The 26,198-nt window shown below is 39.3% G+C and overlaps 1 protein-coding gene across 5 annotated transcripts in view; it reads left to right on the top strand.

Annotated features, from left to right (window-relative positions):
• PIGN (phosphatidylinositol glycan anchor biosynthesis class N) overlaps window positions 1–26,198 on the top strand; it is a 107,010-nt gene that overhangs the window by 34,591 nt on the left and 46,221 nt on the right. For all 5 annotated transcript variants that reach the window (XM_074897869.1, XM_074897865.1, XM_074897866.1 and 2 more), the window contains exons 8-12: window positions 2,388–2,504; window positions 8,096–8,136; window positions 9,987–10,046; window positions 11,091–11,183; window positions 13,033–13,088. In XM_074897869.1, the coding sequence (XP_074753970.1) occupies window positions 2,388–2,504; window positions 8,096–8,136; window positions 9,987–10,046; window positions 11,091–11,183; window positions 13,033–13,088 (367 nt within the window). The remainder of the gene's footprint in view (window positions 1–2,387; window positions 2,505–8,095; window positions 8,137–9,986; window positions 10,047–11,090; window positions 11,184–13,032; window positions 13,089–26,198) is intronic.

Below are 26,198 nucleotides of genomic sequence, written 5' to 3'. Positions count from 1 at the left end.
CTGGCTCCATTCTCTCAAACCCCTTCGCAGTGGGGTACAGGCAGGATGTTCTGTTAAGACTGCCCGAAAGCCATTTCTTCCCCAGGCTGAACAGGTCCCTCCCTCTCCTCACAGGAAAAGTGCTCCCCTGACCAATTTGGGGGTTCCCCACTGAGATGATTCCAGATGGTTGAAGTCTTTCTTGTACTGGAGGTGCCCAAAACTGGATCCAGTGTTTAAAGATTGTCTCACAGGTACTGAGTAGAGGAGGATAATCCCTTTCCTAGACCATGCTCCTGTTAACACAGCCTGGGGTGCTGTTGGCCTTCCTTACTGACAGAGTGTGCTGCTGGGGTGTTCTCATTATGTTCTAAATCCTTTGAAGGGGAAATAAAAAGTGATAGGAGTAACTCTTCAGGCTTTGAGAACCACTGGTCTGTCATAGTTTTGTCATCTCTTGTCTTGAAGAAAAAGTTTAATCTTCTGCCAGAAGTCTTAGTAACTTTGAAGTTGACATTACTGAGTCCAAGAGCAAACCCAGAGATGATGCTCAGGCCCATAGCCCAAGGTCTGAAGGCTAGTTCAGTAGCTTTTTATTTGAGCTTGTAGTATCAGCAACTGCTGCAGTCTTTCAGTGGTTATTTGCAGAATGATATATGCACCAGTTTTAAATTAAAAATTCATAGGGCAGTGGGGTACCTATTAGGGAAGAGACCATGTTCTGAACTTGACATAATGAAAGAAACTGTGGTTTGTGGCAAAGACCAATAAAATCACTTGCTTTCTCAGTCTGACTCCATGATTTTGATTTAAGCAGATCTCAGGTGGAACTGCTGACCGCCAGCATGGGTGGTCCCTCATGTTGTCCACCTGTACCTGCTGCCATCCTGTACCACACAGTAACACAAGTACTGCTGTGTGGTACACTTAACCAGACAACAGAAAACTAAAGAACAGCAGCCTTTCCTGCCCTTTCCCCTATTTGGATGTTGCTGAGGTGTAGAGCCGGGAACTCACCCAGCTGAAAATCAGATTCCCCCCCATTATAATTCAGATCAGGCTGAAATCTGGTTTTTATAACAGGAGGAGGGTGGGTACAGCTGCCTCTCTCAGCTTTATCTGCCTTGAAGTATTCATGGAGACAGAGTCTCAGTAAAATGCTGATGGAGCTGGTGACTCCACTAAAATGAAAGCTCACCAAAATTTGTACTTTCCTTCTGTAATAAAAAGAAGTAACTGATATCTGGAAGGTGGAGGAAGCACTCTCTCTATCTGCTCTTGTCCCAGGCTCTGGCAAAGAGCACTTGTTACTGCTTTTGAGCCCAGATAGTGCCTTTCAAGGGATTTCTGAACATCGGAAATCTTACTCCCAGACTTGTATGTTAAGTTTAGGACAGTTTAAAGGAAGCAAGGCTGTCTCTTCAGCTCTGCCATGGTGATTGTTGTACAGCCTCAATGCTATTCCCAATTTCATACCCAATTTTATAGTGGTTGGTTTTTTTTTTTAAAAAAGCTCTTCCTAAAGCAATGTGTTATTCTCTATCCTTCATAATTCTTAAAATATATATATACACACACAGAGGGAAGAGTGTATGTCTACAGATGCAAGGAAAGTGTATAATCTTGTAGACCATGCAGTGACCAGCATAGAGTTTGTGTAACAATGACATTTAGACTGGGTTGTCTCATTGCTGTGGTACCTCACCCACAGAGTTCAATGATTAACATTTTAACATCTGCTTCGGTGCAGCTTCTGTTGAGGTGTCACAGTTTCAAAGCTTCTTCCTTTTGGTGGCTGATCTATTAATCTGGAGGCAATTAATTTCCCTGGGAAGGAAGTCATGTTTTATCAATTTTTAAGGAGTGTGCTACCAGGCTTTAAAACCTTAAAAATGAGCTTCTGTCACTGGGACAGTGATAACAGTTGCAGTGCGTATTGTCTCCTGGTTTTGAGATGGAAGTCTAATCTTTATTTGGGGTTCAGAGATCAGTTCTATATGATTTTTTGGGCACACACCTAATTTTACACAGATCAGCCATCCTTGGTTTCCAGGGGATGCTCAGGATAGGCCCATGTTTTGAGCAGGTAACTCCACTACACCTTGAGGCTTTCAAATATTTTGGCTTTAGTTTCTGTATGTTAACAGTTTGCGGTTTTTAATATGCCGTTATATCTTGATAGGCTTGACTTAAGTGGTACTGATTGCCCAACTTGCAACTTGAATTTAGCCTTTATTGTTAGCGGCATAAAAATAAGTTATGAAGCTGAAATAGATTCCCTGTAGCAGGATTTTAGTATGTATACTGCAACAAGAACTTAGTATATGTGTGCAATGCATATATAGGTTTTGTTTGTTTTTATACCGTGTGTCTAAAAATTTACACTTTTTTGCTTTGGTTTATCTTAGGAACCCATGGAGCTGGTCATCCCTCAGAAACTTTAACACCACTGATTGTTTGGGGTGCCGGGGTGAATTATCCACAGAAAGTCACATCCCAGTTCTTCGAAGACAATTTTTTGAAAGGTAGGTAAAACATAAAACTTAGGTGCAAGATTTTGGTGGAAAGGGTGATGTTTTATCGTCACACCTGTTGATCTTCACTGACTTCTGTTCCATTACAGTAAATATAACTTTTTTTGTGTGGTGTGGAAAGAAAAGGTGACATGGAGAATATTGCAAAATTGGCTAGATAATATCAGAGTCAGTTTTCTTTCCTAATCATGGAATTGAAGACTTTGTGGGTACAAAAGTCTTCAATTTTAGGAGGCTACTCACACTCCTAAAATTTAGTGCCAGAGGAGACTTAATTCTTAGGAAGACTCCCAGGGGTTAAAAGCTATTTGTGCAGAAACATAAGAAGTTGGCATGTCCTAAGACTTTTCTAGCTTCACAGTACAACCCTGGGGACTTTCCAGGGGCTGTCTTGTCTTGGTTGCATCCTTGTAGCTGTTGTGGAAATGTAAAGTCTTTCTCAATGAAAAACTATGACTCTTTACTGTTGTTTTCCCCCTTTGTAATTTATTTAAGAAGAGTAAACTTCTTTAAAAATAATTAATTTTTAGTATTTCAAATATATAGTGTAACAAATACTGGGTTTCTGAAATATCAGTGGATTTCTAGAACTGTGTGATCAAATTATGCAAGCTCTTCTCTTTCATGTGCCCCATTCTTGTAGCCTGCTCTGTTTCATAATCTCTCACGTTGAATCTCTCACGTTGTTACTCGCTATCAATGAGGTAGTGACTTTATTGAATTGTTTGTCAAACTACATTAGAGAAGAGAAAATAGGCAAAAATTACTTCAACCCTGATCTTGAGAAGGTAACAAACAGGACTTCTCAGATACAGACCATGCTAACATTCACTCTTTGTGCTTAACTGCTGCTATAAAACTGTGACATCTCTAATAAAATGGAAAATTATTTGTAGAATAAAAAATAGAAAACAGTAAAATCAACTGATTTTGGTGTCTGTGATGGCTGATCTGCTAGATTTCTAAGGACACTTGATGTTTCTAAGGGTTGATCTGTAATAGTTGATTTTTACAGCTGTCAGTTGCCTTGATTCTAATCAGCTTTAGTACAAACCTTAGTGTTTGACTTCAAGTAATGATAAAAATGGTGTGAGAGCATTTCAAAAAAAGTGAGTATTGAGCTGACTTCCAGGTACACAGTAGGGAAAGCCTTTTGGCTGTCATCTGTTACCAAATGTATATTTTCTTAAAGGAGGGAATATGTCTGCACCCTGCGGTGCCTGCTTCATATTTTCCTACTGATGATTTAAAAAAAGCCCAAACTAACAACCAGACAAAAAATAAAACACCCCAAAGCAAACATCAGAAACTCCTCCCTTTGTTCTGGACTTGCTCTGCAGCTTTCCAGCTGGTGAGCATGTTGTTGGTCTGTTTAGACACTATCTTTACAGGTTCTTAATTGCCAGGAGAGTTGAATCTCTCTGAGTATCTTGGGAATTTGAATCTCTATTTGAGTAATAAGTATCTTCTTAAAAAGCGACTATTTTCTCTATGGTAGTACATTATAGCTTCTAGTAGTCTATATTCCTTAAAAGTACAGAAAAAAATTGTTGAATTGGAACTTTGCACTTTTGAGTCAATACAGTTCAGCTACTCCATTAAATTACAATCCCAGATATTTTCACAAAGACAACATATGAAAAGAAAGATGCTTAAAAGAGGTCTCTTGAAAAGTTCTGAATTTGCCTTTCCTCCTTCGTACAAATGCAGCTGAGACTGTGTTCAGGAGAGGAGAATTTTTCAGAATTTCAGTGTCACTGATGTATGCTGGTGTCCGACTTACATTTGTGATTGCATGCACCAGTGTTCAAGTTCTTATATCTATTGACAACCCTTCCTAATTTCTCTGAGTTAAGAGTTCATGGAAACAGCAGAATATTTCTAATGCTGACAAACTTCTTATGCTCTGTTCAGTACAAGTAGGCTTTAAGCAGCTTAGTCAATTTTCTCTCTTCTCATCATTGACATTGAGGGTCAGTACCCCCAGAGGCAGTGCCAACAGGCAGGACTTATTGTTTCTGATCTGTCATAGAAAGTTTAAGACACTTCTTATACAGCTGGAAGGGCACAGTGTGTGCTCTGGGATGACAGCCTTCTCAGTCCCTTCACCCGTGCCCTGCCTTCCCTCAGGCCTGGCCATGCAATCACCTTGGAAACATTTGTGATGGCAGCCCTGCATCCTGTGGACATGTAGTATTATTACCCGTTTGGCCATTGGCTTGACCATTCTTCAGAAAGAAAGAGAATATAGAGCTGCTTTTCTGCTCCTCAGCACATGCTGTGGATGGTCTTGGGCACAAGTCCAGAGGAGCTTGTAAGTGAAGGCACAGCCTTCTGCAGCAGGATGTGGGATGGTTGTTTTCACTGATACAGGTCCCTGTTTTGGAGCCTGCTTTGCCATGACTGAGGGATCTCAGTGTACCCCTTCACTGCTTTTGCTTCTGTGAGGTTTTGTTTTTGTTTTGGTTTTTTGATTCATGTAGCCTTATCCTCAGCCTGTCCTTGAACCGATGCTTTCCTGGGCTGTTCACATCTGTCAGCCCGGTAGGCTGCAGTAAAAGCACAGCAGCATAAAGGGGAAAAAAGTCCTATCAAGCAGGTGGAAACCTGTGCTGAGCACTATACTGGAAACCTAAACAGTGAGCTAGAATCATAAATCAATGTGGGCAGCACATACACCCCAGGTGCCTCACTCCCAGGAGTACAGCCCAGACCGGCTGGTCTGCAGGTGTGTCCCAGTCCTCAGGAGCTCATGGGCTCAGTGTCTTATGGCTCCTGGTCCAAGGCAGGTGTCTTCATCTCTGCCTTTTGGGAATGTCTGAGTAGGGGAAGCAGAGGTGTAAAAGCTTTTAACAAAGCTAGTGTTTCTCTAGCAGAGTGTCCTGGTTTCATCTGAAATAAAGTTAATTTTCTTCCTAGTAGCTGGTATAGTGCTGTGTTTTGGATTTAGGATGAGAATAATGTTGATCATAAAATCATAGAGTGGGTTGGGTTGGAAGTGTCTCCACTTGGACATTGAGCCATTCACTGCAACTCTTTTAATGTGACCATCCAGCCAATTCCTTATCCACTGTCTATTAAATCCACGTCTCTCCAATTTAGAGACAAGGATGGCGTGTGAGACAGCTTCAGATGTCCAGGTAGATGATGTCAGTTGCTCTTCCCTTATCCATCAGCACTGTAACCCCCATTGTTGGAGGCTACCACATTTGTCAGGCATGATTTGCCCTTAGTGGAGCCATGTTTACTGTCACCGATCACCTCCTTATTTGCCCTGTGATAATACACTGATGTTTTAGTTGTTGCTAAGCAGGGTTTACACTAAGTCAAGAACTTTTCAGCTTCTCACACTGCCCTGCCAGCGGAGGCTTGGGGGTGCATGAGCGGCTGAGAGGGGACACAGCAAGGACAGCTGACCCAAATGTGCTAAAGCGGTATTCCATACCATATGATGTTGTGCTCAGTATATAAAGTGGGGGGATCTGGCTGGAGGGTACCACACCTAGGGGATTGGCTGGGCATCGTTCAGCAAGTGGTGAGCAATTGTATTGTACATCAGTTCTTTTGTACATTATCTTAGTAGTATTGTTATTTTCCCTTCCTTTTCTGTGCTATTAAACTGCCTTTATTTCAACTCATGAGTTTTAACTTTTTTTTTTTTTTTTTTTCTGATTCTCTCCTCTATCCCACTGTGGGGTGAGTAAGGGAGCAACTGTTTGGTGCTTAATTGCCAGCTGGGGTTAAACCATGACACAGAGCTACAGTTTCTTCCTATCTTAAGCACACTGAGTGTGTGTGTAAAGAATTTTCCAACATTTTTCACTGGAAAATGTTATTTAACGAAAAACAAACAAGCATTTATATAATACAAATACGGGTGAGTCTCTATATCTCTAGAAATAGAAACCCATTTCCTTTTCTGGGAAGCAAAAGAAGCAAAGTTGTTCATTTTAGTGTAAGTTTAACACAATTCATGATTAATGCTGGTAATACTTCCCCTGTTGTTGCCATGGGAACTTGCTGTAACAGTATGTCTTGCTGCTGTTAAGGTACATGGCTGCTCTTCTGTGTGCTCCTGGGACCAAATAACAGCGGACTTGTATTCAAACCCCTGAAGCTAGCAGTGGTATGAACTGATTGCTGAAGATAAGTTTGGTACATGCAATGCTGCAAATATGGATATTTCCTGTCCTCAGGCTGTTTTCAGCTGAGACAGGTTTGGGTCTCGCACAGACAGTGTGCATCGAAAACTGGAGAAAGGGTCGTATGGTGTAGGATTTGAATGCCTGTTTGGAGAAAATAAATGCGGTTGAGCGATGGTTTATGGGTATTTTTCATGAAGCCTGTTTCTGGTGCATTTAAACTTCCACTTCACATAAAGCTAAAGGATACTTTTGGGCAATGTGGCTACAACATCAGTGGTCTGAGGTGATAGGTGGTCTTCTGCTTCTGTCTGTGGTGTTTCTGCTGTGTTATTTCAGCAAGCAACCTTAGCAGGGAGGTGACTAGCCCAGGTAGATCTCTGTCTACTGAGGAAAGTGGCTGTGCTCCCATTGCTAACATTGATTCCTAAGTTGAGGGTAGGTGGTCCCAACGTCTTTACTGCTGTATTTGACATGTGTTCTAGGTAGGTCATTGACGGTATTTGAAGTACTGTATCAGCAAGTCTGTTTCAGCCCCTATCATGTTTTACTGTGTATCTGATTTCTTTTAAGCTTGAATTTAAAAAAAAAAAAAAAAAAAAGCTGTGTGTCATCTTTTCTGGGTGTTTGGGGTGGGTTTTTTTTGTTGTGGTGTTTTTTTTTTTCCTCTCATATTATTGCTGTTGGTAGGGGGCAGCAAATTTAAACATTAGGACAAGAAGACATGGAAAAAAAAAAAAACAACAAACCCTACTAAGTCTGGTTTTAAATAACTCTCTACCCTCAAAAAAGTCAATTTCCTCTTTATTTCCTTAGAGGCTAATGGAGATCAGGAAAATACAGTTTTCAGCCAGCTTTTCATATGGTGCACCACAGCTTTAGGAGCTTGTACATTTGACTCTGTCTCTGCCTTCATTGTAGTTGTTCTAATTGCAAAATCATTGAACTTTTCCTCTGAGTTCACTCTTGGCCAGTATTGCTTATGGCAGACATGAAGTATGTTTGTACCACTCTGTACCAGGATATTTGGGACCTTGGGTTAACCTTTTTTTTAAAAACTGCGGAGGAGATTTAACAGCCTGTCCTCTGAACCTGAGTTTTAAACTTTTAATTAGCACAGGAGGTAATACATCACTTTCTATACTGTGCTGAAAAAAATAAAAACCTTGGACATTCTTCAGCTGATATGGGTCACAATTGCAGGCAGCAGTTTATCCTGATGGATAAAAGAAAATGTGAGCTGAAATAAATGCGTTTTCTTGGTATTGCATGTTGAGTTCCATCTGTAAGCCCTCTTGAGCTAGCATCCTAAAACCAAATCATAATTTTCTTTAGTAACAATACTTTACAGAAAATGGCAACAAGACATTAAATGTCAACTGAATTATCCCTTTCAGATCTGCGTAGATTAGCTGTTCATGTGTTGTTTTTTTGTTGCAGAATGGAAACTGGAGAACTTGAAGAGGCTGGATGTCAATCAGGTATCAAATATACCTAATTTAATAGCACATAAATTTTCACCTTAAATTATGAGGTTTGTGTGATTTAAAATAATGTATAGAATTTGAATGAATGATCACACTGACGTAGCGTTTCCCTGCAATGTATTACTTAAAAGTTTGAGTTGCAGGAACTGCACCCATACTGAACATAATACAAAAAAGTTTAAATTGCTTGTTAACATGTGGCAGCTACATACAATTTCTGAAGATGCATTATCACACCATTTTTAGTTAAGTAATCATATGCCATTGTAGAAAGAATACAGTACAATATGCCAGGTACCCAAAAGTAACTTGAATAGCATCTCATATGTTTTCAGAGTGGGATTTGGTTTTGCAAACCTTTAGAACTAACTTGTGATGCTTCCCCTTTACTTTCTGCTTTGAAAATGTTCTGGAGCTGAGCTTACACCTCCTTGGTATCTCCTGTGAAGGTGCCCAGCAAAACACAAGGCATGGTCTGATGACCATGTTTTCTAAGTCTGTGAGCATCTGCTGTATGCTTTTTGCTACGCTTTAGTCGTGTATGTTGAGCTTAGTTTTTCAGAGATATCTATTTCAAAGTCTCTATTCTGACACTTTTTTCAGAAGATGTTGTCATTACTGAATCAAAACCAATTCTTGCTATAGTGTTAAACTCTGTTTTTTTCAACAAGGTCTGTGATTATGGCCTAGACACTTAGCAATTTAGACAATTTGTACTGTAAGGGAAGAAGAAAATGTGAATGATTTAAGTCTTGATGGTAAATTAGCCAAGGTTTTTTAAATCATGATGATAAGACGTGTACATATGTGCACCTGAAGCTTGTTTGCTTCTTACTTCCTATTATCCTATGAAACCCAATATATGAATAACAGACTCCAAACCTGTTCATACAAGGGAAATAAACTCGTGCTAGAAGGTTGAAGTTGGGAGTATTCTTGATCAACTGCCTTCAGCAAAGCCTTGGTACAAAATTAGAGATCAATTTTTCTCTCAAGGTTGGCAGGAGTTACAGGAATGTTATTTTGAGACTGTATAGAAGAGTCTCTATGTTGCTTTGTTCTGGGTAATGGAGTCCCCAAAGACAGAGCTTTTGTCCTGTTGTACATGTGGGAGGTAAAAATAACAAACTAGACTTCTGTTTGCTTTAACACTGCATGTATATTATCCTCTATAAATAATGGTTTGGAGTCTGCTTCAGGTCTGAGGCTGGAGCAGTACCTGTGGTTTCAGTGTAGTTTCTTCAGATTTATGCTGGAGAAACAAAGAATTTTGATGCATAGTTTTATATTAAAGGAAAATATAAACCTAATGAGAGGCAGTGTTTATCATCGCAAGTAGGTGTAGATTGAAGGGCCACCTTGAGGGCTGACTGGACACAAATAAAAGTGCAGAATGTCCCTCTGAAGGGGAGAAGGTGAGCAACTGGCACTGTGGAAACATGGGATAAGAAGTACTGTGAAGAGCCGTATACTCAATGTACTGCTTAAAACTTTAAATATGAAATTAATTCTTCTTGTGGTATAGTCATAAAAAGTGGTATGCCACTCGAGTGCAGTGAAAGAGGTACTGAATTCCTGTTAATAAATACTGTGGAGGTTTATATTTGCTTTTTAAACTAAATGTATTTTTGAAGCTTTATCAGTAGCGGAGCCTCACATTTTGAATCTTATCATGCCATGAATGGAAACTAAAAAAAAACATATTATAAAGGAGAGTTGTATGTTATAACTTCACAGTATCGTACCATTTACTTTTGCAAATGCTGATACATTAAAATTAAACTGAATTTATTAGCTCTAGAGGCCAGAGTTATATTAAAATGGGAATGCTTCTGTTTCCACAGGCTGATATAGCACCACTGATGGCTTCCCTTATTGGTGTACCTTTTCCCCTAAATTCTGTGGTAAGAACTACAAATGTCTTTCCATATTGTGGAACTCTACTCACCATAGAGGAAGAGGTGTTGGGGACAAGACTTTGAGGCATTTGAAGGGAAAGATTATAGTTTTGGAAAAGCGCTATAGGTTATAAGACTGCTTGTAGTTTTAGCATTATGTGTATGTGTCTTCAGTTTAGAGTATAAACTCAATCTTTTTATATATTGAATAGTGCTTTCAATTGGAAAGGCAGCTGATCCTTTTATAATCTTTATACTCTTGAGCTACATAAAAAATTTTTGTTACTTTTTTTTGGGAATGGTAAAAATGCAATATGGTTTGCATAACACTTGATTTTGTTCATGAAAGCTGAGATTGTAAACAAGCTGGTTCCTGAAATTTAATGTTTAATTATTTCTTGTTTTAACTAATGTACTTTCTTCAGATGGTATCTTTTGCTCTAATTTAGTGAACAGTGACTGCCCTCACTGTGTGATGGCTTTTTCTTTGAATTTCTTTCATATACTATTACATAGTCCAAAGGTTCTCTCATAAATGTCTAATTGACAATTAGCATTACATTAGTGTGCATTCATGCTGGTTGTTTCACATTTAAAGCACCTATTTACAGCACATTTTTTCAAAATATTTCTTTTTGGAGACTCTGCTCCAAATTCTGTCCCCGTGTCCTGCACTCATTGCTAAAGCTGCCCAACATAGGGTGGCATGGGAACTTTGGTACTGGGTAAGTCAGGCCCAGGTAAGGCTTTGGATGGAAGACTTTTAGGTATTTCAAAATGTCTTCTGATTAGTGGTTGAGGTTGTATTAGTATATAGTTCAATAACAACTTTTGTTATTTACCTTTTTTGCATTCCTGTAGGAGCTGGGATATTATAAACAGTCCATGTGATGTTAAGAAATTATGTGCGAAGAGTATTTTCAGAGGAGTTACAGTAGTTATTTCAGCAGTAATTTGAAGTATTCTTACTGCTTATTTGGCCTGTGATTCAGTTAGAGAAATTCCTGTTTCTCTGTTTGTTTAATGTATATATGTATTTTTCTTCCTCAGGGAACTCTGCCTCTGGAATATCTGAACAACAGTGCTCATTTCAAAGCTGAGAGCATGTTTACCAATGCTGTTCAGATTCTTGAGCAATTTAAGGTAACTAAACATATGGTAAAGAAAGGTATTTCTTTGAATAATAGTTGTTGCTATGTGTGAAATAATTATAATAGGATATGTGCTGTATATAGCATGCTGTAATTCAAAGGACTAAAATGAATGCACATATTGGGCAATGTTGATTGTGAGCTGAAGGAATTTGAAAGACTTTAATAAACACCTTTTTTATAAGGAGAACAAGTAACTTTTTTCTTGATTCTTTTGATGTTTATCAATATTAATGTAAACCTACTTGCACTATGCAGGTAGAATCTGAGTTCTGATACCCAGAAAGGGAAATCTTGCCTTTGCAACAGGGGCTGGGAGACAAGGCTCTAAGTCAGGATCAGTACACAAACAGACCAAAAAGGTAACAGGCACCTGTCCATTAAAGAAATGAAATTAGTAGCCTAATTAACTTTTAGCTAATGCTGTCATATCTGTGGTTTTGCTCTGCAAGTGTTCATCTCTGGTTTCTCTGTCTTAATTCATCTAATATCAGATATTATCGTATTATGAGAACACATATGTGGTCCCAACAGAAAAGAGTTATGTTTCACTAGATGCTTTTCAACTGTGGAATAAGAAACAGTCCCAAAAGCAAAAGTCCCAGTTTTGGCAAGACGCATGAATGCTCTGAGGGAAAATTATCTTTTCTATAGACAGGAAGCTGAAAGAACTTGTTGCCCTGTCAGGAAATGTGTGTGATGATGGTGGAACAAGGCCTCAGAGTACCTTCAGGAGATTAGCACCATCAGCACCTTTTGTCCCTTGAATGCCAGGTTCCCAAATGCAGTTTGTGTGGATACCAGGTTGTCAGTGTCAGCAGAAGAGTCACTTCTAAATCTATGGCGGAAAGCTGTCATGCATCAGGGGAAGTGACTGGCTGGCTAGCTATGAAGTTGAAGCATGCTGGTATAACCTCCACAGTTGGAGGACCTGTGCACTAGAATTAAGCATGTAACTCAGCTCAATTGATATCTTAGGCATTATTTTAAAAAAGTTCTGGTCCTTCTTTTCTTTGTGTTTATTTTTATTTTGTCATCCTCTAGTGTTAAAGTATCTGTTTTCTTGTTGCCTGGCTTGTTTGTAACATTGTTTTGGAGGGATTGTGTGTGAATTTCCTTTGCATTTCTCTGCTGAAGCAGAAGTAGCACATTGGCTTAGACATGCCAAGTGGGTTTTTACTTTTCCCCTGATGGACTGACTAGACCACAGTTTGTACTCCCTGGAGAGGATGTTGCCTTGGATGGCTAGGATGAGACATGCAGGTTGCTACTTCGAGTTGTCAGATTTTGGGAGCAGTACACTTAGAAAGTTCCTATCTGCACTTTATGCCGACAGTCAAGTTTGAGTCAGGCTGCTGCAGGTGACCTTTAAGATGTTTTGAAGGGCCTTGGGCAAGTGTCTGCATCAAAACCTATTTTTATGCATGTGCAGGTTAATTGATCTAACAACATTGCCTCGGCAGTGTTGCTGCAGTGTACTAGTTCCCGTCTGGCATAAACAGTACCAGTTTCATCCAGGAGAATTGTCCCTGAAGTCTGGTAACACTTCTAGCTGTATCTTCCCTTCATCCTGCAAATTGTAGAAGTCCTTCTGTGAAAAATCACTGGCTGGGTAGTGGTTTGTTTTACCTACTTTAGAGCAGGTATGGGTTTCTAGGAATTCAAAGGAGTTACACATATGGGAGTATAACACCCAGGTTTTTGGACAATATATTGACAGTGTGATTTCATTCCTTTTCCAAAGTCTTAGAACTCTTCTGTGATTTTTAGTTTAATTCCTGATACAATTTTTAGTCTTGTTGCAACTTGCATATAATGGTTTAATGATTTTTTTAATACAGGTTAAGATGAGTCATAAGAAGGAAACTACACTGTCATTTCTGTTCACACCATTCAAGTAAGTGTCTGTAAAAGCTATATATATATTTTATCTGATTGTTTCTCTTATCCCTTTGGTGTTTCAGTGAGATGCAAGAGCAGAAATTCACTCTCTTCGGTCTTTTTTTTAAATGATAGTGTTTATCTGACTATGAAACTTTGCACTAGAACTCTATGCAATTCTATTTAAAAATTCTGATTAGAAGTAGATTTTTTAAAAAATCTGTTCCTTACATTTAGTTTTCTGTTAAGGATTATTTGGCTAAATTTTTTGGCACTAGAGTTCTATATAGACTACACGGTAATTTTCACATTCTTTTAGCATTACTTGGGAGATGTAAGTCCATATAAGGTCAGGAAATACAATCTGTTCTTGTTTATATGTATATAAAAGTTGAACTAAGAATTATTTCTTCTGTAATTTAAATTCTAGTGCAACAAAACACCTTGCATCCAGGAGAGAAGCTCAAAATCTTTAGAATTTGTGCTGCCTAGTGTTAGTGTTTCCAGGGCTGTGAAGGAGTCCCTGTAGTGATTTGTGTATCTGCAAGCTCTGTGTTCTACTGTATAGAGCAGTTACTGACCCGTTCACCCTTCAGTCTTATCCAGTTAAAGCTGCTTTTTCCTTTTTCTTTCCCCCGTGAAAGGTTTTTGAAAGCTTTGCTATGGGTGCACGTGATACTGTTCAGTTCAGCTTTCAGTTTGTGGAGGGCTCCAAAAACGATTTGTCACCAGGAGCAGTTGTTTTCCTTTGGGAAATAAAACTGATGTTAATTAAGATCTTTAAATCATAGGAGCGGTAAAAAGTACTTGAATCTCTTCCTGTGAAGTACGTTTAATCGTTAAGTAAGATTGCTGTCTTTCTGAACAGATTTACTGTGTTGTTTTATCCCACTAGCTTCTTAAAAGGGAAAGGTTCAAGATAGTCTCTGAGACATGAGTCAGGTCAATCTTGGGTACATAATGAATGTTTTAGATCAAATTCTGATTAAGAATGGCAGGTGCATTATCAAAGAATTTACTGGTCTGTATGGAACAAAAATGCCATATGGAAAGGATGGTCAGTCTTCTTTGATCCTGTGGAGAACGCTTTTAGTCTGATTTCACAGCTCCTGTATAAATTTTACTTTTCCCCGAGAAATAAGACCGATTCTGTAAAACAGCATGTGTTTTCCTTAATGCTAAACTTATCTTTAAAGGAACTAGGTGTTATTGATTGTCTTGTGGACCAGTGTCTCTTTTTTTATATGTTGGATTGTTTCAAGTGGAAATGCCTCAGACATCACTTTGAAAATATGACTAAAACTTGGTATGAACATGGTGCTACTTTGGTATGGTCCATTGCAAAGATAAATTTATTTTATTTTCTTTAGGTATTCTTAAAACTTGTCTGAATCAGAATTTGGGTTAGTGGCCTTTCCAGGAAAGGTTTTTGTATGAGACCAAAAGAATTCCTTGGCTGTGTGAATTACCTTACAAAATGTGTCTATGCTTGCATGTTGTCTGGGTAGAGACTTTCATTGGTTCCTCAAGATTATATTATTTATCTTTACTCTAGGAAAAAAGCAAAAGACTCATACCACAGATGGTCACACATTAATGCAAATACTCATCCACAGTGTGCTGGAGGAGTTTGGCCAGGTTCTAGTCTTCACCATTCTCCTTGACCTTCAAAACTTGGCCCATGTCTAGGAAACTACCAAGGGGCCTTGTCCAGCCAGTTACTAATAGTTGGGATGAAGTGGTTGAATACCAGTTTATTTTTAGGCAGACTAGTAACTTCCTAGTGCTCCAGCTTGCAGAAACTGAAGGAAAACCTGAAGTAGTTTTAGACATGACCTGTTTACAGATCTGTTCCCTCCCTCATGAGAAGGTGACTGACTGTGTGTGAGCAGTGAACACAAGCCTGAGCTTCAGCTGCAGGTCACAATCTGATGCATTAGTGTAAGGCAGTCCTCATCAGTTCTTCAAACACATTTGTCTTGAATCAGAGTGAGATACTGAGGGAAAGGCATGTACCCCGTTCTGCTGACTTTGTGGCACTGGCTTTTTGGTGGTAGATAAAAGGGTATGGAACAGTCCAGTTACTCTACCTTTTTCAAGAGAAGTTAAAAAGGCAAAGTTGGGGATAGCTTACTCATGTATCTGAAGCAAGAGATCTCTTGGTATACTGTGCTACATTTCAGAGGAATTGGTAATGGTATGGCAGTTCCATTTCTGCACAGCTGTATACTATTTGGACTTGTCAGACTAGGTTCAGTGGAAGGTTTGCCCACTAATTTGTGTCAATCTATGGTTAGCATTGTCCACTGCTGCAGCTGAGCATGGTTCTGTGCTGTGTTTCTGCTAGGCACTACTGTCCTTTAAGACAAGAATAGCTTATTCCACCACTGTTCACTGAGTTGAGTTGTTGAACAAAGGAGTTATATCCTTTTTTTAATCCTTCTGGTGCCTGAAAACTGTAACTTGAAGCTCAGAAAGTGTGTGCTCCAGCATAATGCTTTATTCCTTCCTTGTTTATTGGAGATTAGTGAAGAGTAATTCATGTCTGAATTCCTTTGGGACTGTCCAATTTACGTAGAAATTGAAAATGTAAATATTCTGTTCTGGAATATTACAGATTTTTTGTATATTTCAACATCCTGATAACGTGAAAATGAACAAAGATATCTCTTAAGAATTACCTTTCTTAAACTGTTTAAATTAAACGATGCAGTTGAATGAAGTCTGTATAACAGAAAGATAGCTATGAGTTACAGAAGAAACCTGAATCTAAAATTTCAGATTGAGACATTCTGGTTTCAGCGTTGATACAATTACTACTGAAGATGTATTTATCTGGGAGAGAGGGGAATATGTTCACAAATACTGTGTTCTGCAGAAACTACACCTTAACCTCAGCTTAATTTTTCAGCCAGAAATATAATTTAAAAGTTTGGTTTAATGTCTTGTGGGGAAAATCCTATTTCTGCGCTTGATTTTCAAACATTTCCTGACTAGGAAACTGTTCATGACTTTCAGATACAATGACTTAAAACCTACCGTTTAGTGGTATGTTGAGTGTATTGCACCAAAAGCATTAAACTAGTTTGTATATATATATATATTACAAACCTATTCTTATTCATTATTTACACAACATTGGCAACAGTGAAAGTTTCTTGAATTGATGCAAGGCTCCTGATTTCCACAGGGAATTTCATCCCTAGTAGAAGTGTGGCTGGCACAGTAGGCAAGGAATGATAGAGGCCATTAGAAATGTGCCCTTTCCTACCTGGATCTAAATTGCATCTCTCTCTGAAATCCACCTGTCAAGTGTATAGTGATGAGGGGGATGGAGCTCATCATTGTGTTATGTGATGGAAACTTCAATAGTGTCTATCTGACCAGATCTGAGGCAGGTTAGAATGTGGGTAGCTGTATCTATTAGTAAGGCTGTGTCTGGCTGCCAGTAATACCATTTTCATTTTGTCAAAGTACCTTCATCAAGGAACAAATCTGTGTAAAAGCGTGTCTTGATGCTCCCTGTGAAACTGTTGGGAATGCTTTTCAGAAAAAGCTCAGCTGCAAGAGCTCTGCTGATTCTGTCAGGCAAGGTGCACAGCCTGTGCCCAGGGGAATGAATATGCAAGAGCAGAAGAGTATCCCTTGCTTGTATGCAAGTTACCTGCAAGGCTGATATTGAATAATTTTTTAGAATACTTATCTGCAATTCCAGTGGGGTACCTGGAGGGATTCATTGTCTGAAATGAGTTTCCTTCCCACTTCCTTCCACGCCCGACCTTTTTTCCTAGCTATGAAAGACTTTTCAAAAATTATTTGCTTACCAAAATCAGAGTGTTTTCTTATCATGATTCTGTAGTACAATGCTTTGACCTTTATGTGTAAGAAATTCAGGTACCACGATGCCAGATGCTTTGGGGAAAGAGTGAGGGAGGACAAATCTAAAGATTGCCGACAGAGGAAAACTGATGTCCATGTGTGGTGGTTTAGGCCCTGCCGGGACCCAAGACCACGTTGCTGTTGTCCTCCCCCACCCTCGGACTGGACAGGGCAGGGAGTGAGATACAAACCCCAGGGTTGAGATAAGGAAAAATTTAATACAACAGTGTTACAAATAATAAACTGAACAACAACGATAGCGATAGCAATAACAATAAGCAGTAATAACAATGAACAGGACAAGAGATATACAGAGATATACCACAAGGATACAGCGGTACCGTCAGGGACAAAAGCAATCCCAGAAACTGCCCAGACCTGATGTCAGCATGGTATCAAATAACCTGGCTGGAGCTCCCTCCCCACTGCTGGGGAAACTTAGCCCTATCCTGGCTGAACCAGGACACCAGGGTAGTGAGCTATCTTATTAGCTTTCTGACCATTTGATGTACCTTAAGGCAACTGCAGAGCTGGCACAGTTCGAAGGGAGTGTGCCAAGGGGCCAGATGCTACTGTTGGAAGAGCATTCCTAAAGCTGGCATCTCTGGGCTGTGAAAGTAATCCTACAGGGAGTAGCAGGAGGACCACTGTAGTGAGGTGAGTAAATGGGACATCAGTTGCTGCGCGAAAATCCTCTTAACCAATTAATGCAATTTGATTATCCCGACAGGTACTTAGAGATTCAAGATATTAAATTACAGAAAAGCACAGGAGCGCTTTTTGTGTATGCCTGGTATATACAGTGCTTTCAGGGAAGACTGCTTCCAGCTGTTCAGGATCTGGTGCCTCACAGTAAGATGGCAAGAGCAGTAGTTTAAGAACCATATACAAAAACCAAGAGATGAGCAGCTGAATTATAATTAGTGCATGTTTTCCCCTAGCTGTGCTTTTTTCTTGAATGTCTTGAGCAGTTTTATCTATATGGGTTTTTTTAACAGGAAACAGCTTAAGTAGCTTAAAGCCAAGTTTGTATCCTCTCATATATGAAAAAATCCCATACCATCTTAATGCTGCATTTTTAAAGTCACTTAATTGTTTGAATACTACATTTTAATCATCCCAAATACATATTTTTGTGTGTATAATCAGGTTATAACTTGCATGGTTATACAGAAAATCACTGCATTTTTCATGTGCAGTGTACGACTATTTAAAAATGTGCCTCTCCCTCACTTTCCCTGCGAAAATGTAATTCTTTCCCTTTTCTCTACACTCCAATATGAACTGAGATATAACTCCCTTAAACATTTGCATGGATTTGATGCAAGGAAGTATCAATCCTGTCGACTGAGTCTTTCCACCTAATTGTGCATCATGTATTTGTCATGGTGACAGAAAAGAAAATATTTATTTTGTAATGTAGAGTGTCTTTGAAGATGTACAGCAACTTCAAAGAAAAGTCATATGCACAAATACCTCTCCTTTCTTCCTTTCTCCGATGACTGGAGATGCAGCACTACATTGTTCCCTCTGTCTGATGGCTTTTCAAAACTTAAATAATAGGTATTTCCACATAATTGACATTTGGAGGAAAGTGAAATAAGTGATTGCTCCTTCACCATTAAATGGAACAGGGTCCCATAAGATGTCAGTAAACACAGTACATCCTTTGAAGCATCTTGTTCTTGTTTTGTTTAAATGTCATTCATTTAAATAAATGTTAGTATGTGAGATATTTGTGATACATGTGATAATGCATTACAGAAGGAAACATAAAGGATTGAATGTGAGGAGGAAGGGGTGAAGCTATTGCAGTAGGGAAGGGTATTTCTAACAGTGATTACTCTCCCTGTTCATTTGTCTGAATACTTTGATTTTCAGAGGAACCTTGATTTAGCAGAGGGCACTGATTTATCAGGGAAGATATTTCAGGCCCTTTATCATGTGGTCAAGAGTGAGGGACAGCACCTTCTGTCAACTTGTAGCAAACCCTGGAAAGACAGCCATTTTTTTCCATTCCCCATTTTGTCCCTGCTGTGTTACCAGGTGGGAATCTAGGCATCAGCCTGCTTCTGGGGCAGCTGGTCATGTAGGCCCGTATGGACACCTTTAGCCTGTTGGTGTTGGGGAGGGAGACTGGCAGGCTTTGCCCCTGTGGCTTTCAGAACCTGTGTATATCTATTGGAACAAAAAATACAAATGCAGTGCTTTAGAGACAAAAGTGCTCAACTAGAAATAGTGGTTTCGTATTATCTTGTAAAAAAAAAAAAACCAAACCCAACCTGATTGAATAGTAGATGTATCATCTCTTTCAGGAGAGATCAATGCCTGTGCTATAAAACGTGTTTTCTTTGGCAAAAATGTCAGCTTCTCTTTCACTGAATGGGCTGTGTCTGAAGCACTCTGTTAAATGCTACTCGGGGAGGATGCAATCCTCTTAGAAAGCAGGCGTCCTGCTGGTTTCGGGATTCAGCAGTGCACTCAGGAGCTTTTAGTTTGTACATGAAAAGGTTACTGGCAGTGGCTTCTGCATAGGAGGACGATGCGTAATTGGATTTACTATCAAGTAGGAAGTAGGTAAGGTCTTTAGAAGGAGCTAAGAGGCTAATGTATAAGATAAAATATCACAAGATTTGTGTGTATTTCTCTGTTTCCTTTTGGCCTTTCCTTGGAACTTATTATGCGTCAGGCAATGAGGATGAGGGAGGGGGTACAGGCAGCTGGTGGGATGGGATGGGCAGAGGATGTTCTGCACCAGGGTGTGAGGTAAGAGAGACCGTTCAGGGCTCTTTCTGGATCTCAGTCAGAAAGGCCTGATATCAAAAGAAGAATACAGAGAGCAAGTAGATCATACATCCTTTCAGATGCGGGGTACCCTACATTTGTGCGGCATCAGATGGAGCCTGGATGGGTTTTCGCATGGTGCTGCATAGATACTGTCTGTGGAGAGATTCCCTCTTTTTGATCATTCAAGCTATTATTTGTTTTTCTTGTGAGTAATCAACTCTAGTCTACTGTCAAACAGAATGGAAGTTCACATGAGAACTTTTTGCTGCACTTCTAGGTAAAGATGAGATCAGGCAGACAGTGTAATTGGTGCAGAGTGGGAGCAGCGTGGAGGCTTCTTGGTTGCTACAAGCTGGTTGGGTTTGTCCTGCGGCCAAGGATTTGCACAGCCTGGAGCCATGCTGGACAGGCAGCAGGCCTGGGCCTACTCACGTTAAATGTCACATGAATCACTGACTTCTTGGTGTATAGTAGTCTCCTGGTAGAGATCAGTATGGGAGGTGGCCTGCCCAAATGTATTTCGGTGGCCATGGGGCCTCGATATTGAGTACCTGCCCAAACACAGCAGATGCTGCCTGCTCTGGATGCAGCTGTTTGGGAAATGATAGCTACAGTTTAGGTTTGGCACATAGGATCATGGAGCAGAAGAGGACCTGTGTCACAACACTACATATCCACGGCACTGAAGATATCTAGGTCCAGATCGGTGTATGACATAAATCTATTTCACATTTTGCAGAGGTGAGGACTGACTTACAGCATAGGTAGAGAGTTGTTATTTAGGGTCAGCATGTGTCCCCTGCAGTACTGAAATAGAAATGGTACATTTAAAAACGGTGCATTTACTTTTTTCAGGGATCTCCTTCTTCCCTATTGAGCAGTTTCCCTTTACAAGGCTGCTGCATCATGTCCTGCTGGCTCTTCCAAGGAAAGCCCGCACCCCTGCTATTATAGATTCCTGCTTCCAGTTTCTCAGACCGCTTCAGAGCATGGCCTCTTCCCTCCTGGCCTCTGGTTGTCCACAGTTCTTGCCGTAGTCGTTTGCATGCAAAATCTGCTGTGTGCAGCCCAGTTATCTTAATTGTTTCTCTGTTCAGTGAATTGGCAGCTGGCAGTTAGCTTACCCAATTCTTTTTCTCTCATCTCTGCTGTCTAAAGGATTTGCATAAATATCCTAAGGCACTCTGCTGTTGAATATATGAATATGCTGCATCAGGAACACTGATTTGTGGAAATTAAAAGGCTTTTTTAATTCCTAGGATTTGACAGTCCAGGATTAGACCATTAGCAGTCATACCACTTCCTGTGGTTTCACTGATGTCCCACTGTCTCCTCCTTTGCATGTTTGTAAATCTGAATACAAAAGCATATATGTACTGGTAGCTTTTTGCAATGTGTCAGTAAAGATGGTTTTTGCTATCTTTGGCCCGTGGAAGTATGTCTCCTCCCTTCATTTCATTATGCTTTAAGGAATAAAAACCTCAGAACTTAAGAGCCTCTTGACTTTCTTACTCATTTTCTTTTTCTTGGAGTGCCTGATGCATGCAGCAGTGCTTTTTAATGCTTCTTAAAAGACAAAAAGTTGCAAAGATAACCAAGTACAACCCTAAAGCTAGATTGACTGATTTACAATCTAACACATTAGTCAGAAAATCCAGAAACACCAAAACCTACTTGAAATTTAGACACTCCGAGACAAACTCCTGGCAGTGGAACAGCAGGAGAAAAGAGAGCAGATCAAGACAGGAGAGGGGAATATTGAGGGACCTGAGCTTTAAGAAGCCCTAATAAACCTTTTAGTGTAGGTTTATGTGGAGTACCTTTTCTTTAAAACAGCACATCTTTAGCACACTAATAACATTGCTGTAATTTTTTTATCTGTAAACCACATGCATCTTGCTTCTGAAGCTTCATAGGACTTGCCTGTTTTATTAGCTTACCTGAAAATAGTTAAAAAGTCAAAATTCAGGCCATCTAAACAGATTAAGGATCACAGAGTTACTTGCCAAATTGTTTATTCTTTGAAACTTCATGTTTCAATCAAAATCAAAACATTTGCAAAGGCCTGTCTCTATATCTCATGCTATGTACTTTCAGTCTGTCTTTGGCAGGTACAGTAAAGCAATTATTTCAAGTAAGCACATTTAAAGAACTGGAATTGAACACATTTTGAAAATGGGAAAAATCAGCTTCTGGATAGTAAAATTCATGTAAATAAGTAATTTGGTAAAGTCCATAGAACTGTAACGCATCTTTTTCCTGATCATTGCCCGTAGTAGCGTCATGTACGCCATACTGCACAGCAAGTTCAGCAGAAAGTAAACATCATGGTACCAGACTGATCTTTTGAAGTATTTATTTGGTCAATTTTTCCACCTTTTGCTAAATGAACTCATGACTTTGCATCACTTGCCATTCACTTTCTTTCTGATGAGTCTCTGCTGTTGATAGAGAAGTGTGAAGGTTTTATAGTGGGCATTTCATTCTGCTCCTGCAAGGCTGCACACCATACCTTGAAAAGAAACAATAGAACCATATAGTTGGGCTAGTTTGTGATTGCATGATTGTTAATATTAAGTCTCTGCACTCATGGGTTGCTAACTGGGGTGAATTTGATGTGGAGCACTAAGCATGCCATCAAGTTTCTGCTAAATTAGTAGTGTTCAATGCAAGATCTGTATCTCTATTTTCCCATTACCCATGTGATGCTTTCTGAGGTGCCATCTCTGTTGTACAGTGGGAATGTTTGAAGGTAGCTCTCATGGGAGACTGACTATTTTTGAAGCCTGTTGCTACTCTGAAAAAGGCTTTGAGAAAGTGTTCATTTCTTGTATACCTTTTGAATAGCAGCTGTGCAAAAACACCAGACCAGTCTGACATCTGCACTTTCAAGATGCCATTTTGCCAGCAGCAGTGATGTGGATCAAAGTAGTAATAGTGGGTCCTAGAAGTACTATTTCAGCTGATTGCAGAATTGCTGAACTGGAAGCTATCTTTCCTCCTTAGCATGGCCCTCTCACAGAGGAATGGGTGGCAACAGAGTTTGAACATAGTCAGCTGCTTCTGTTGCTGGCAATTTTCTCCCATGGTGAGAGCGGAGAGGCACTGGTGCCTGTCCCCTTCAGTGTCCAGCTGGCAGGAGGACAGGGGTGGGTAGCAGAAGCCTGAGCTGCTTTGTGGGATGGTCCTAGTGGAGGAGTTTCATGGCGAGAGGGACAAGGTTAATGTGGATGACTTCTTTCAGGTTGCAAGTTAATGAGATGGTAGGGTACTTTCTGGAGAAGAGGATAAGAACCTGTGATTTCTCAGCCTTTTGGCAGAAGAGGTTGCTGAAGTTGTTTGAACAGTGGCAGTCTGCCTCTTTTACTGCTAACAATTTTGGAGTTAGAAATTCCATAGACATGCAAGTGAGAAGGTCTACCTTATGTGGTGTTCAGGAGAAGGTAACCGATACAAAATCCTAGCAGGTTTTATTCAGATGGCCTTCTCCATCTTGGGGCTATCATGAGATTCAAGGGATGCATATCCTTATTCTCCAGCTTTTTTAGTTTTCCATCAACAGGAGGAGTTGGTCCTTTTCTCCCTGTCCCCCAAAACAGCCACCACGAAAAGTTATAAGACTGAAGTCTGCTGAGCAGCTACTCCTGATTTGCTGATGGATATGGGCCATAGAAATGGGATTGCTGTGTCTTCTCCAACACCACTCTCAAAGGGTTGTAGGATGCACAGTAATTTTTTTTTTCTGATGGAGGGAGTGAAAATGCAGTAATAGAAGGGTGTAGATGTACATGAGCACGTACGTGACATTTGTGTGTGAAGCAGCTGAAATAAATTTGTTTTCACCTGACAGTGAGCTAAGCGAAGATCCCAGCCTTTCTTTTTATATGCTGCATCTGCAGGTCTGTGATGCTTCCTTGACTTTATTATTAAATCTGCACCATTTTAAATGTTAAGCTACTACAGATCGTAAGGGTTTACTCTTTATAGCAGAATTGTAGAAAATTTACTGTACAATAAAATGACCAAAAATCATTACCCAAATAATCAGGCATAATAAAATTAACAAACTAGCAGTGGTGGATACAGATGTATTTGCAAAACATCTCCTTCTCTTCCAAGATTTTTATTTCATGGTTTGACTGCAGCATGCTACCTATGCCATTGGGGATGCTAATTACTGTAGTGTGATGATAAACAAGAATCATTGGCCAAAGAGATGTCCCTTTGACATTGCTGTGGTGAAAGTACTTCATCACAATCTTGTTAGTGCTGTCAATTAGCTTATATGAAGTGTGAATGATGTGTTGGAAGGATTAATTTTGCCAGGTATACTTATGACAAGGGTAGCTAACATCTCAGAAGGGATAGTTTATAAGCACTTGCATGATTACCCCAATTGTTTTATTTCATAATTAATTACGTTTATTCATGGATGAAGCTGTGATTTCCATCTGGAATTAGAAAGTTAATATCTGTTAGCCATTGTGAAAAATAAAATTACTCTTCTAGAACCACCATTGTTTTCTCCAAAGAATGGAATCTTAATGCATGTGTGTTTATAATGTATGTGACCACAGAGTTCATGGGTTTTCTTTTAAGTTAAACCTCATAGTAGTACACTTTATAGTGCATATGTTTTACAAGACTTCCAAGAAAAGATTAGGAGAACAGAGTTGAGTCCACTGACTGAATTATTTTTGTGTGTGTTTGTTAATTAATAGGACAGGTATTTTTGTGTTATGGAAAAAGACTTTTGGTTTTACTAGTCAAGACTATTCCATGTTGAATTTGGTAGAATTGGATTTTTGTGATGGGTAGCTAGGAAGAACATATACATACACACCTTAGTTTTCTTTCAGAGTTCAGAATCTTTCTAATAATGATCAGTAAATTCACTTCATTATTATTAATATTAATTGCACGGCTGTGTGCATTAAGTGACCTCCGGAATACGTTGACACACTAGTAGTGCCTCTGGCACGCTGCATAGTAAAAACAGGGAAATAACGCTGATCAGTTTATTCTTTTCTAATACTATCTGTCTTGTTTTCAAAACCTTTTAAATAGTTTAAGTTAAAATTAAGTGATGCTAAGGATAGTTCAGTATTTAACTTCTCAGATTTAAATTTTCCTTGTGGCTTTGTTGTTTGGTGAGTCTTCTAGGTTTTATAGAATCACCATTTCTAAAGTTCCTGGCTTCTTTCTGTAGGTTACTTTCCTCTTCTGTTCAAGGTTCAGCTTTGTCTTTTTATGCTTTCTGCTACATCTAGCAAGGGGCTCCTTTTAAATCTTCCTTCTATCCTGTCGGCTTTAGGAAGTGAATCAGGGTCCTCAATAGATGATAAACTGCTTATGGTGAACTATACCTGTTCCTTAACTGAGAGGTAATCAGTTTATTTGGTAACACTTCTTTCTAGTCTGGTGTGAGATGCAAAAATTCTCTGATCACTTATTTGAGCTTTTGCTTAATACAGAGGCAGAAAATATTTTAAGATGACAATCAACCCTTGCATTCAGGATGGAGCTTGCATTTTGATACAGTTATATATGAACGGTCCTTAGTTTTTGGTGGAATTCATAAACTTTACAAAAACAATCTGTAGACAATTATAAATTCAGCATCTTGAAAAGCATGCATGTGGAAGTAAGGTAAAATGTGTGGTATGATTGCTATTGAAAATTAACAATGCACCTGCTAATGGTAGTCCCGTTTGACACAATAATTACCTTCTGCGTTTGACTTACTAAAGCTTTACTGTTTTAAAACCCAATTTATTCTGTTACACCATCCATGTACAGAGATCCCAGGTGCTGTCATCTAAGAATGAATAGGTAAAGACTATTGTTCATTAATAATAAAGTGATTCATTGTGAGTAAAAAGATAATTAAGGGGTTTATAGCTAAATGACTGAAGATATAAAGTGAAAGATAATTTTAGCTTATTAAAAATCTGCATTGAATATGACAAGGATAAAATCCACAGAAAATAGTATGTGTAAAACAGTAAAAATGAGACAGTGAACACAAGAACATCTTGGATATATTTAAGTCCTAAATAAAGCTGCTTAATATTTTTAAAATCCTTGCCTAAAAGCTAAGATAACTTTTTTCCTCCTATTAATCTCCACGCATGGTGAAAACTCCCACCTTGGTTTGGTGCTTTGCTCCCTTTCCCCTGCCAAAAAACTTAACAAAACTTGAGGGTTATAGATTTCCTTGAGGCAGTACTTGGTTCGCCTACCTGAAGAATTGATTCTAACTCAAGTCATCATCAGCTTTTGTGCACGCTTGCTGGCTGCATGCTGGTAGCCTTCAGCCTGTGGAGTTATAAAGCTGGCTTTCACAGGGATGTGTCATTAAGGTACAGGAATAGCCAACATTTTCTCTGCTATTTTTCAACTCTTGTTTTCTAAAATCCTCTTTTCTCCTTCAAAGTTAAGGTGATCAGTTAGCATCACC

This window comes from Athene noctua, chromosome 2 (genome assembly GCF_965140245.1).
Source record: "Athene noctua chromosome 2, bAthNoc1.hap1.1, whole genome shotgun sequence".
In the NCBI taxonomy this organism is placed as follows: domain Eukaryota; kingdom Metazoa; phylum Chordata; class Aves; order Strigiformes; family Strigidae; genus Athene; species Athene noctua.
Note: the sequence above shows the minus strand (reverse complement) of the source record. Positions and strands in the feature narration are given on the sequence as shown.